Source organism: Hypanus sabinus, chromosome 10, assembly GCF_030144855.1.
Source record: "Hypanus sabinus isolate sHypSab1 chromosome 10, sHypSab1.hap1, whole genome shotgun sequence".
Taxonomy (NCBI): domain Eukaryota; kingdom Metazoa; phylum Chordata; class Chondrichthyes; order Myliobatiformes; family Dasyatidae; genus Hypanus; species Hypanus sabinus.
Window position 1 is genome coordinate 10,133,639 of NC_082715.1, and position 13,609 is coordinate 10,147,247.

The following is a 13,609-nucleotide window of genomic DNA, read 5'->3' on the forward strand; positions in this document are numbered from 1 at the left end:
GTGTCAAACAGTTTTTCTACCTCGTCCCAAGGAGCTGCACCAGGACCATAGCCCTCCATACCCCTCCCATCCAAACTTCTCTGAAATGTTGCACTGGATCTTTTAAATTATTTATTCAGAGATACAGTGCGGAACAGGCCCAGCCAGCTCAGTGAGCCGCACCATTCAGTAAACCACCTATTCATCCCTAGCCCAATCAGGACAATTTACTATGACCAATTAACTAATCTTTATGTGAGAGGAAACTTGAGCACCTGGAGGAAACTAATGATACATGGGGAAGACGTACAAACTCCTTAGAAGGTGCCAGATTGAACTCCAAACTGCAACACCCTGAGTTGTAACAGTGTTTCGCTAACCGGTACACCACCGTGGCGTCGTATGCCATGGGAACTTCTCACTTTTCCACAGCTCCTGCCTTTCAGCCAAGCAAAGACAAATCTGCCCTCTTTCCCAGTTCCCTTGCTTTCTTTGCATTGTACAGCTTGTTTACTTCCATTTCTCCCGGTTTCTGATGAAATATCACTAAACTGAGATTGTAACCACATCTTTCTCCACAGATGCTGCCTCACCAGTTGAGTATTTCCTGAATCTATGTAATACCTCAAAGTCAAAAATCAAAGTCGAGTTTGCTGTCATATGCACAAGAACAGTATATGTGTGCACAGCTGCATTGAAAAACTTACTCACAGCACCGACTCACAGCATCAGACAAGCAAGAAAACATCAATTAAGCACAATTTACAAACATCATATGTATTTTTTACAAGAAGGATAAAAAGATGAAGTCCATTGTAGTGCAAAGTGGTCATGGTGTCGCTGACCTGAGGTAGTGAACATGTTGTGCACATTCATGAGCTGATTGATCAAAGGCCATGAAACTGATGGTGTGTGACTTCAGGCTTCTGTATCTCCTGCTCAATGGTGGGTATGAGAAGATCTTCACTGTGGAAGCCACTAGCAGTATTGTGACTGGGGAAGCCACTAGCAGTATTGTGATTGGATACGTTCCACGTGTCAGGGGGCACAAAGTGTGTGAAGTTACCGTGACTAGAGAGAAGGTTCTTGGGAAACTGAAAGGTCTGTAGGTAGGTAATTCACCTGGACTAGATGGTGTACACCCCAGGGTTCTGAAAGAAGTGGCTGAAGAATTTGTGGCAGCATTAGTAATGATCTTTCAAGAATCACTAGATTCTGGAATGGTTCTGGAAGAGTGGAAAATTGTAAATGTCACTCCACTCTTTAAGAAGGGAAAGAGGCAATGGAAGGAACCTATAGGCCAGTTAGTCTGACCTCAGTTGTTGGGAAGATGTTGGAGTCGATTATTAAGGATGAGGTGTTGGGGTATTTGCAGGCACATGATAAAATAGGCCATAATCAGCATGCTTCCTTCAAGGGAAAATCTTGCCTGACAAATCTGTTGGAATTCTTAGAAGAAATAACAAGTTGGGTAGACAAAGGAAAATCAGTTGATGTTGTGTGCTTGGATTTTCTGAAGGCCTTCAACAAAGTGCCACAGATGAGGCTGCTTAACAAGCTATGAGCTCATGGTGTTACAGGAATGATTTTAACATGGATAAAACAATGGCTGGTTGGCTGCCGCCAACTAGGGGTGTTGCACAGGGGTCTGTGTTGAGGCCAATTCTTTTTATGTTTCATGTCGATAATTTGGATGATGGAATTGATGGCTTTATTGCAAAGTTTGCAGACGATATGAAGATAGTTGGAGGGGCAGGTCATTTTGAGGAAGTAGGGAGACTACAGAAGGACTTAAGACAGATTAACAGAATGGGCAAAGAAATGGCAGATGGAATACAGTGTTGGAAAGTGTATGGTCATGCACTTTGGTTGAAGAAGTGAAAAGGTTGAGTATCTTCTAAGTGGAGAGAAAGTTCAAAAAACTGAGATGCAAAGTGATTTGGAAGTCCTTGTGCAGGATTCCCTAAAGGTTAATTTGCAGGTTGAGTCTGTGGTGAGGAAGGCAAATGCAATGTTACCATTAATTTCAAAAGGACTAGAGTATAAAGGCAAGAATATAATGTTGAAACTTTATAAAGCACAGGTGAAGCCTCACTTGGAGTATTGTGAACAGGTTTGGGGCCCTTATCTTAGAAAGGATGTGCTGAAACTGAGGGTTCAAGGAGGCTCATGAAAATGATTCCAGGATTAAATGGCTTGTCATTTGAAGAGCGGCTGATGGTTCTGGGTGTGTATTCACTAGACTTCAGGAGAATGAGGAGTGACCTCATTGAAACCTGTCGATTGGTTAAAGGCCTTGATAGAGTGGATGTGGAGAGGATGTTTCCCATGATGGGAGAGTCTAAAACCAGAGAACACCGCATCCTTTAAGAAAGGAGATGAGAAGGGTTTCTTTAGCCAAAGGGTGATGAATCTGTGGAATACTTTGCCATAGGCAGCTGTAGCGGCCACCTTTATGTATATTTAAGGCAAAGTTTGATAGATTCTTGATTGGTCAGGGCATGAAGAGGTACAGGGAGAAGGCAGGAGATTGGGACTGAGAGGAAAATTGGATCAGCCACGTTGAAATGGCAGATCAGACTCAATGGGCTAAATGGCCTAATTCTGCTCCTATATCTTACGGTCTATTAAAATTGCTGTACCAGACCATGATGTAACAGGTACTGAATATATAAAATTAAAGGTAAAAAACTCAGGAAAAAGACAAAGACAAAATTGAGATTTCTGCAAAGACTACAAAAATCCTTCATAGACAGATAGATACTTGATTGATCCCAAAGGAGATTACAGTGTCACAGTAACATTACAAGTGCACAGATACACAAGTATTAGAAGAGAAGTAAGAAAGAATATAAAATAAGTTGCCTCAAACAATCTAACAGGAGGGGTCTCCATGTCCCTGACTATAGGCTGACTCATTAAAGAGCCTAATGGCCAAGGGTAAGAATGACCTCATATGGCTCTCTTTGGAGTAGTGCAGTTGTCTAAGTCTATTACTAAAAGTGTTCTTCTGTTCAGCCAAGGTGGGGCATGAGGGTGAGAAACATTGTCCGGAATTGCCATGATTTTCCATAGAGTCCTTTGTTCCACCACAGCCTCCAGTGTGTGTTAACTGTTCAGATGAAGGGTCTTGGCCTGAAATGTTGACTATTTACTCTTCCACAAATGCTGCCTGGCCTGCTGAGTTCCTCCAGCATTTTGTGTGTGTGTTGCTTGGATTTCCAGCATCTGCAGATTTTCTCTTGTAGGTGACAAACCATTATGTAACTGCTATACTGCTTTGCCACCAGTAGGTGGAGAAGAACGCCATGTATTATTAAAATACAATGCTAAAAAATGTGAAACTGCAATTGCTAAAAAAATCATTAATTCAACTAATACCTTATCAAAAGTATTAAAAAAAGACTGATTGCAACAATATGTTAAACAAATTATTATCAAGATAGAAACATATTATTGTGTAAGAAGTCTCAGGTTTGGTGTTATGGCATGAAAGTTAAAGCCAAAACTTTTAAAATTCATAAAATACTTCGAGACATGTAAAAGTGTAAAAGTGCCAAATTCTCTTTGTAAGCAGCAGGTAATGCTAATCCAATTGTTAAATTTTAATCATAATTTTTAAAAACCAGAAGTATAAAAAGACATTATATAGAATAAGACTACAATTGGTCTTGATCTCTTTGACTGTAGGACTTAGAGCCAATTTTTGATCCTGTTAACCTGTGCAGATCTTTTTACCTGGTTCAGAATGGAACTGCACAATCATGCAGGCTTAACTTGATGAATGAAAAAATATAACATGGCAAGGGGAGAATTAACTTCGCCATGAACAGTTCCAAGCCTGCGTGTGAAAAGAGGAGGTTAGCAACCCCATCCCGTAAAAGCCCAAAGCTACAGAAATGGCAACAGGAAGGATCTTTGCCAAGAAGATGCATGATTGGCTACATCTGGGGCCAACTTGAAAGACTCTGGTTAGCTACTGTTGGTGACCTTTGCCCTAGTAGGGGAGATGGGCTTAAGCTAAGAATCGGTGAGTTATTTATAAGGTAATTATCTAGTCTTCCTTCAGTCAAAAAGTAAGTCTTGTTATGCAAAGAATTAACATTATTACTAAAGATAGAAACTGAAGTAATTGTGTTATATTTTGTAGAGCAGATAAACAGCATAGTTTCATTTGCTGATTGTGGACCTGAAAGAGTAAAATGAGGGAACTCATACCAGTCCTCGGAAAGAGTGAGTAATTTCAAGTTACTGGATGTCAACACCTCTGAGGATCTATCCTGGGTCCAACATATCGATGCAGTTACAAAGAAGGCACCACAGTGGCTATATTTCATTAGGAGTTTGAGGAGATTTGACGTGTCACCAAAGACACTTACAAATTTCCACAGATGTACCTTGGAGTGCATTCCAACTAGCTGCATCACAGTCTGTTTATTGGGGATGGGGATGGGCGTGGTGGGTTGGGGGTGGGGTAACTGCACAGGATTGAAATAGACTGCAGAGAGTAAATTCAGTCATCTCCATCATGGGCATTAGCCTCTGTAGTGTCCAGGACATCTTCAAGGAGCAATGCCTCAAAAAGGTGACGTACATCATTAAGCACCCCTTCAATCAGGGCATGCCCTCTTCTCACTGCTACCATCAGAGAGGAGGTACAGAAGCCTGAAGACACACACTCAATGATTCAGAAACAGCTTCTTCCCCTCTATCAATTTCTGTGCAAACATGAAAGAAAGAAAGAAAGTAAATAAATAAATAAATAGATAGATAGATAGATAGATAGATAGATAGATAAATAAATAAATAGATAGATAGATAGATAGATAGATAGATAGATAGATAGATAGATAGATAGATAGATAGATAAATAAATAAATAAATAGATAAATAGATAAATAAATAAATAAATAAGCAAGCAAGCAATAAATATTAAGAAGAGGAGATGAAGAGTCTTTGAAAGTGAATCCACAGGTTGTGGGAACAGTTCAGTGACAGGGCAGGTGAAGTTGAGAGAAATTATCCCACTGTTTCAAGAGCCTGATGTCTGAGGGGTAATAACTGTTCCTGAAGCTGGTGATGTGAATCCTGAGGCTCCTGTACCTTCTTCCTGATGGCAACAGTGAGAAGAGAGCATGACCTAGATGGTGGGGGTCCCTGATGATGGATGATCTATCTGAATCAACACATGCAAAATGCTGAAGGAGTTCAACAGGCAAGGTAGCATCTATGGAAAAGAATAAACAGGTGATGTTTCAGGCCGAGACCCTTTATCTGATGAAGGCCTTCTTAAAATCCAAGTGCAAAACATCAACCAATTCTCCTTTGTCTATCCACTTGTTACTTCTTCAAACAACTCCAACAGATTTCAGGCAAGATTTTCCCTTGAGGAAACCATGCTGACATGGCCTATTTTATCAAGTGCCTCCAAGTATCCAAAGACCTCATCCTAAATAGTTGACTCCAGCATCTTCCAAACCACTGAGGTCAGACTAACTGGCCTATGGTATCCTTTTTTCTGCCTCTCTCCCTTCTTGAAGAATGGAGTGACATTTGCAATTTTCCACTCTTCCAGACATCTAGTGATTAGAACAGAGAACATAGAAAATCTAAGTCATATTGAAGGCCCTTCATCCCACAATGTTGTGTCAACCATGGAACCTACTCTAGAAGCTGCCTAGAATTTCCCCACCGCATTGCCCTCTATTTTTCTAAGCTCCATTTATGTATCTAATAGTCTCTTAAACGACCCTATTGTATCTGTGTCTACCACCTTTGCTGGCAGTACATTCCATGCACCCACCAGCCTCTGTGAAAAACCTCCCTCTGACATCCCCCTTATATCTATTTCCAAACACCTTGAAACTAGCCTTGGGAAAATGCCTCAGCTAGCTACATGATCAATCCCTCTCATCATCTTATGCACCTCTATCAGGTCACCTCTCATACTCTGTCGCTCCGAGGGGAAAAAAACCAGGTTCACTCAACCATGTTCTCATAATGCATGTTCTCCAATCCAGGCAACATGCTTGTAAATCTCCTCTACACTCTCTCTATAGCATTCATATCCTTCCTGTAATGAGATTATCAGAACTGAACACAGTACTTCATTTGGGGTCTAACCAAGGTCTTATATACCTGAAACATTACCTCGCGGGTCTTGAACTCAACCCCACAGTTGATGAAGGCCAACACAACATACACCTTCTAAACAACACTGTCAACCTACGCAGTAGCTTTGACTGTCCTATGGATAAGGACCCCAAGATCCCACTGATCCTCTAAACTGCCAGGAGTCTTACCATTAATATTATATTCTGTCTTCAAATTTGGCCTGCCAAAATGAACCACTTCACACTTACTTGTGTTGAACTCCATCTGCCACTTTTCAGCCCAGTTCTGCATCCTATCAATGTCACTCTGACAACCATCCAGACTATCCACAACACTCCTAACATTTGTATCATCAACAAACTTACTAACCCACCCTCCTACTTTCTCATCTAGGTCCTGTATAAAAATCACAAAGAGGAGGGGTCCCAGAACAGATCCCTGAGGCACACCACTGGTGACCGTTCTTCATGTAGAATACAAACCATCCACAACCACTCTTTGTCTTCTGTGGTCAAGCCAATTCTGGATCCACAAAGCAAGGTCTTCTTGGATCCCATGCCTCATTACTTTCTGAATGAGTCTCACATGGTGAACCTTATCAAATGCCTTACTGATACCTATATACACTACATCCACTGCTCTACCTTCATCAATGTGTTTAGTCGCATCCTCAAAAAATCCAATCAGGCTCATAAGGCACGATCTCCCCTTGACAAAGCCAAGATGACTATTCCTAATAATATTATACCTCTCCAAATGTTTATAAATCCTGCCTTTCAGGATCTTCTCCAAAAATTTGCCCACCACTGAAGTAAGACTCACTGGTCAATAATTTCCTGGGTTGTCTCTATTCTCTTTCTTGAACATGGGAACAATGTTTGCAACCCTGGTACTTTTCCCGTCCCTACTGATGATGCAAAGATCATTGCTGGGGCTCCACAATCTCCTCCGTCGCCTCCCCCAGTAGACTGGGGAATATTTCGTTGGGTCCCAGTGACTTGTCTAACTTAATACCTTTCAAAAGCTCCAGCACACCCTCTTTCTTAATCCTATCCACTTAAGCATTTCACTCTGCTTTAAGTCATTCTCACAATCGCCAAGGTCCTTTTCCCTGGTGAATACTGAAGCAGTATTAAGTGCCTCTGCTACCTCCTCCGGCTCCATGCACGTGTTTCCACTCTCACTCCTGATTGGTCCTATTCTTACACGGTTCATCCTCTTGCTCTTCACATACTTGTAGAATGCCTTGGGGTTTTCCTTAATCCTGCTGTACATTTCCCTGAGAACATCTGCTCCCAATTTATGTTCCCACGTTCCTGCCTAGTTCTTAAAAGATCATTACTAATGCCTCCACAATCCCTTCAGTCACTTCTTTCAGAACTCTAGGGTGTACACCATTTGGTCCAGGTGACTTACCTACTTTCAGACCTTTTAGTTTCCAAAGAACTTCACCTCTAGTTATGGTAACTTCACACACTTCATGACCCCTGACACCTGGAACTTCTATCATTCTATTAGTATCTTCCACCATGAAGACTGATGCAAAATACTTATTCATCGACCATTTCATTGTCTCCTATTGCTACCTCTCCAGCATCATTTTCCAGTGGTCTAATATCCACTCTCAATTCTCCTTTATACTTTATGTATCTGAAGAAACCTTTGGTATCCTTTTTAATATTATTGACTAGCTTACTTTCATATTCCATCTTTACCTTCTTAATGACTTTTTTAGTTGCCGTCTGTTGGTTTTTAGAAGCTTCCCAATCCTCTAACTTCCCACTAACGTTTGCTCTATTATATGCCCTCACTAAGAAAGGATGTGGTGATGATTCACAGGATGTTTACAAAAATGATTCAGTGAATGAAAGGTTTAGTATTAAGAGGCATTCAATGTTTCTGGGCCTGTACTCACTGGAATTTTTAAGAATGGGAAGAGATCTCATTGAAATCTATGAAATGTTGAAAGGTCTAGATAGAGTGAATATGGAGAGGATGTTTCCTATGGTAGGGAAATCTATGACCAGAGGACACAGCCTCAGAATAAAGGGGTGTTCATTTAGAACAGAGATGAAGTGGAATTTATTTTGCCCGAGAGTGGTGAATCTGTGGAATTCTTTGCCACAGGGGGCTGTGGAATCCAGGTCACTGGGTGTATTTAAGAAAGAAGTTGTAAGATTCTTGATGTTAGGGTGTTAATGGTGTTAGGGAGAATGGGGTTGAGAGGAAAATTGATCAGCCATGCCACTATCAAATTCTGGAGCAGTCATGATGGGTCGAATGACCTAATTCTGCTCCTATCTTATGGTTATATGATAGCACCTCGCTAAAATATAAGGAAAAGCAAATACTAAGTGTCTCACTTCCTGTGTTCTTCTTTCCATTCATTTCTGAATTTACAGAACATCTGACATTCAGCACCCAGGATATGCCCTCTCCTCATTACTATCACCAGAGAGGAGGACACTCATTCAACATTTTAGGAACAGCTTCTTTCTCTTCACCATCAGATTTCTGAATCCATTAACACTACCTCTCTACTTTTTACGCTACTTATTTAATTTGTGTAGATAGATTTATTATTGTAATTTAGAGTTAATTTTACGTATTTCACTGTATTGCCGAAATAACAAACCACGCTATATGTAAGTAATAATAAGCCTGATTCTGAGGACTGCTTTCTTGTCTTCATATTTAGCTTCAATACGAGCATCCTTGCCATCCTCTGTAATTTTAATGAGGCTGAAATGATCCCCAACTGCCTCAGTCCCATTCCCGACCCCCGTCCTCTCTCCCCACACCGAACTGCCGAACAGGGGTGACCTGGTATTCCCACAGCTCCTCTCTGGAGAAACGTTTCTGCGAACTGGCAGACTGTCCCATGGCCGCTTCTCCGTCGGTTACACTTCAAAACCAGCCCGCGAGACGAGAACCGCCGGACCGGGCGCCCGCGAGACGAGAACCGCCGGACCGGGCGCCCGCGAGCCGAGAACCGCCGGACCGGGCGCCCGCGAGACGCGAACCGCCGGACCGGGCGCCCGCGAGACGAGAACCGCCGGACCGGGCGCCCGCGAGACGAGAACCGCCGGACCGGGCGCCCGCGAGACGCGAGACGCCGGACCGGGCGCCCGCGAGACGAGAACCGCCGGACCGAGTGCCCGCGAGAAGAGAACCGCCAGACCGGGCGCCCTCGAGACGCGAACCGCCAGACCGGGCGCCCCCGAGACGCGAACCGCCGGACCGAGTGCCCACGAGACGAGAACCGCCGGACCGGGCGCCCCCGAGACGCGAGACGCCAGACCAAGTGCCCGCGAGAAGAGAACCGCCAGACCGGGCGCCCCCGAGACGCGAGACGCCAGACCAAGTGCCCGCGAGACGAAAACCGCCGGACCGGGAGTCCCCGAGACGAGAACCGCCGGACCGGGCGCCCCCGAGACGCGAACTGCCGGACCGGGAGTCCCCGAGACGAGAACCGCCGGACCGGGAGTCCCCGAGACGAGAACCGCCGGACCGGGAGTCCCCGAGACGCGAACCGCCGGACCGGGCGCCCCCGAGACGCGAACCGCTGGACCGTGTGCCCACGAGCCGAGAACCGCCGGACCGGGAGTCCCCGAGACGCGAAACGCTGGACCGGGCGCCCCCGAGACGCGAGACGCCGGACCAAGTGCCCGCGAGACGAGAACCGCCGGACCGGGAGTCCCCGAGACGAGAACCGCCGGACCGGGCGCCCCCGAGACGCGAACTGCTGGACCGGGAGTCCCCGAGACGAGAACCGCCGGACCGGGCGCCCCCGAGACGCGAACCGCCGGACCGGGCGCCCCCGAGACGCGAACCGCCGGACCGGGCGCCCCCGAGACGCGAGACGCTGGACCGGGCGCCCCCGAGACGCGAACTGCCGGACTGGGCGCCCCCGAGACGCGAGACGCTGGACTGGGCGCCCCCGAGACGCGAGACGCTGGACCGGGCGCCCCCGATACGAGAACTGCCGGACCGAGTGCCCGCGAGAAGAGAACCGCCGGACCAGGCGCCCCCGAGACGCGAGACGCCGGACCAGGCGCCCCCGAGACGCGAGACGCCGGACCAAGTGCCCGCGAGACGAGAACCGCCGGACCGGGAGTCCCCGAGACGAGAACCGCCGGACCGGGCGCCCCCGAGACGAGAACCGCCGGACCGGGCGCCCCCGAGACGCGAACCGCCGGACCGGGAGTCCCCGAGACGCGAACCGCCGGACCGGGAGTCCCCGAGACGCGAACCGCCGGACCGGGCGCCCCCGAGACGCGAACCGCCGGACCGGGCGCCCCCGAGACGCGAACCGCCGGACCGGGCGCCCCCGAGACGCGAGCCGCTGCGGGTTCAGAGCCGCAGGGACTCTGAGAGACTATTGCTCGAGCCCTTGTGGTCTTATTTTGCCAGAGGATAATGATTTGCAATAATTGCTCTGGGGCCAATGATGGACGCTGTGTCCTAGCTGTCTACATAGTAAGCCAGCCAGGACAGTACAATATGGAGACCTGTTGTCGGTGTAGCAGTCTCCCCTCTCCAGCAGCTGATGAAACCAAAGGGACTGCAGAGACAGATACAGTTCAGCACCAATGGCGTCCCAGGAGTTGCCAATCAGCGTTGAACTCAGTGTAGAACTGCCTTAGGGACACCCAACTCTGGATTTTTCCCTCGCGGCTCCCGAAGCCTTCCCCATGAGTGGGTTTGAGATCAGAGATTTCCTTCTCCTAGATGAATGGCCAACTGCAGCTGATGAGCTCGATCTGCCTGAAGTGACTGGTTTTAAGGCACCAGTAACCCGGCTTTGCCTTCCTCCTGTCGGTAGAAACGGTTCCACTCGGCTTAGTAGCTAAGCCACATGTGAAGGCCAGGAGCTGGACTTGGTTATCAGAGGCAGCATTTAATAGGTAGTGGGAGCTTGTCCCCATTACCACCCCTGGATATAACAACCTTAAGGAACAAACTAATTTCTATAAATTATAAAAAACAGCCTTAGCACTGACCCCTTTAGCAGACCACATACAACAATCAAAAACAGACTCATATATGCCTGTTCAGTTTCCCTCCGACCCACTAGTCATCTGTCCTTTACAATTGTTAGAAGTTTTTTTTCCTCGACTTAGTAATCAATGCCCACAGTCACCAAATTATCTTTCTCCAGTTTTCAATTATTTTTCTCATCTATCATTCCTCCTTTTTAATATGTATTAAAAACATAATAGTGTGATAAATTCTGAGTCAAGAAATCTCCTGTGTAAAAATAAGCAATTTGGTTAATAGGGTAGAGATGGGAGGTTGATAAGCACCAAATGTGTTCTGAATTACTCAGGCTCCAGTTCAATTACTGACACTAACTTTACCTCAGTAATGATGGGCTAAAGGTTCATTGTACTTTAGGAAAACCAATCTACATTTTTAATCTAACTGCTATATGTGATGATTTGGTTGTCAATCTCAAACGTGATTGGTAATCCAGTCATTAACTGATTCGATAATTCTGCTTTTCACGTTTTTCTGCACATATATTACTTTATTGCAAAGTTCGGTGAAATAAGTTGGTTTGAACACTACATTAAGCCGATTGTGAAAGTGAACACATCATTACCACCGTGACTTAAAATAGCAACCATGGATAGAATAATAGAATATCAGAATCAGGTTCAATATCACCAGCTTATGTCCTGAAATGTGCTAACTTTGCAGCAACAGTAAATTGCACTACATAATAATGGGAAAAAACTGTGAGTTACAGTAAGTATATATATATATATAGTGGAAAACAAAAAAATGTAGTGAGGTAGTGGTCAAGGGTTCAATGTCCATTCAGGAATCAGATGGCAGAGGGGAAGAAGCTGTTCCTGAATTGCTGAGTGTGTGTTTTCAGGTTCCTGTGATCCTTTCCTGATGGTAACAATGAGAAGATGACAGGTCCAGGGTGCCAAGCGTCCCTAATGATGTACACTGCTTTCTTGAGGCATCGCTCCTTGAAGGTGACCTGGATACTGTGGAGGCTAGTGCCCATGATGGAGATGACTATGTTTACAGCTCTCTGCAGCTTACTTTCCCCCTCTGCCCCAGCATACCAGACTGTGATGCAGGCAGTTAGAATGCTCTCCGTAACATACACAAGATGCTGGAGGAATTCAGCAGGTCAGGAGGGGAATGAACAGTTGATGCTCTGGGCTTCAGAGACTGTTTATTCTCCTCCAATGATGCTGCTTGAGTTCTTCCAGCATTGTGTGTGTGTTACTCTGGATTTCCAGCATCTGCAGAATCCCTTGTGTGAATACTAGGAATGTAGTGGTGTGAATTTGGGCAGGTGGGGCTTGTCAGCCTTGGACAGCAGCCCACCTAGGAGAAGGAAAACTCTGATTTTAAACCTCCGCTGCCTTGCAGCCACACCCACCCACGGGAAAGGCTTCGGGAGTAAGCTCTGAGGAGAAAATCTGGAGCCGGGGTCCCAAAGGCAGTTTGATGTTGTTTACAGCTTCACTCTGGCAACCTCTGCGACAACACTGATGACAAGCTGTACCGGTGCTTGCCCTTCCCTCGGACTACATCAGTGACGTGGAGAGGGGGAACCCGCTGCATGGGCAACAGTCGGTTCTTCAAACCTTCCTGCCCAGGCTTGCACCCTGGAGAGGACACAGTCCACCAGAGGCGCAAAGCCGTGATCCCCTGGGATCGACAACTGCCGACTACTACAGGTGGTGTGATGGGTACACATCTTACCACTCTGACTTGGTAGTCTGACTGATAGTCTGCAGTCCTTGAGGCCCCAAGACCAGTCTGAATTTGGTTCCTGATGATCATGAACCCACTTCTGAAATAGCCTCTAATATTTGTTGGACCTCGGTGTGTATAATATTGATTTCTCTTTTTCCTACATTACAGCAGAGTACTTTTAGAGTAGAATGTATCATGCGTTTCAAACATTGAAAAACAATAAATATAATAGAAGCCAAATGAGCTGTAAGTACTATTGTTTTGAAGACAGCTCATGGAGAGGAATAGTAATACTTTGGGAATGATACAGTGCATTTCATCCTCTGTGCTTTTACTTCTTCCCCATTCCACAGAGAACTATGTGCTTATTTTCTCAGCTAAAATTTTTCATTACTAAAGTCCTTACCCTGATCATGACTGCTTGTAACTCTCCTCAGTGAGCAAACAATCTGTTCTAAAACTTCTGAATTGTTCCAGGCACTAGGAGCGCTGTGCATTTGCACTGGTCCGTCACGGGATAAAGCCCTCCCCAAAACTGAACACATCTACGCAGACCGTTAAGTAGCATCCATGATCCAGGACCCCTACCATCCAGGACATGCTCTCTTCTCACTGCTGCCATCAGGAAGAGGATACAGGAACCGCAGGTCCCACACCATCAGGTTCACGAACAGTTATTACCCCTTAACCATTGGGTTCCTGAACCAAAGGGGATAACTTCACTTAACTTCACTCACCCATTACTGAACTGTTCCCACTTTCAAGGACTCTTCATCTCATGTTCTCGATA

At 45.7% G+C, this 13,609-nt stretch overlaps 1 protein-coding gene across 1 annotated transcript; it reads left to right on the plus strand.

The window, feature by feature from the left end:
- Positions 1–8,974: 8,974 nt before the first annotated feature.
- On the plus strand, positions 8,975–10,513 carry LOC132400402 (uncharacterized). The gene has a single exon (XM_059981343.1). It carries the CDS (start codon positions 8,975–8,977, stop codon positions 10,511–10,513), a length of 1,539 nt encoding a protein of 512 aa, XP_059837326.1.
- Positions 10,514–13,609: the final 3,096 nt, after the last annotated feature.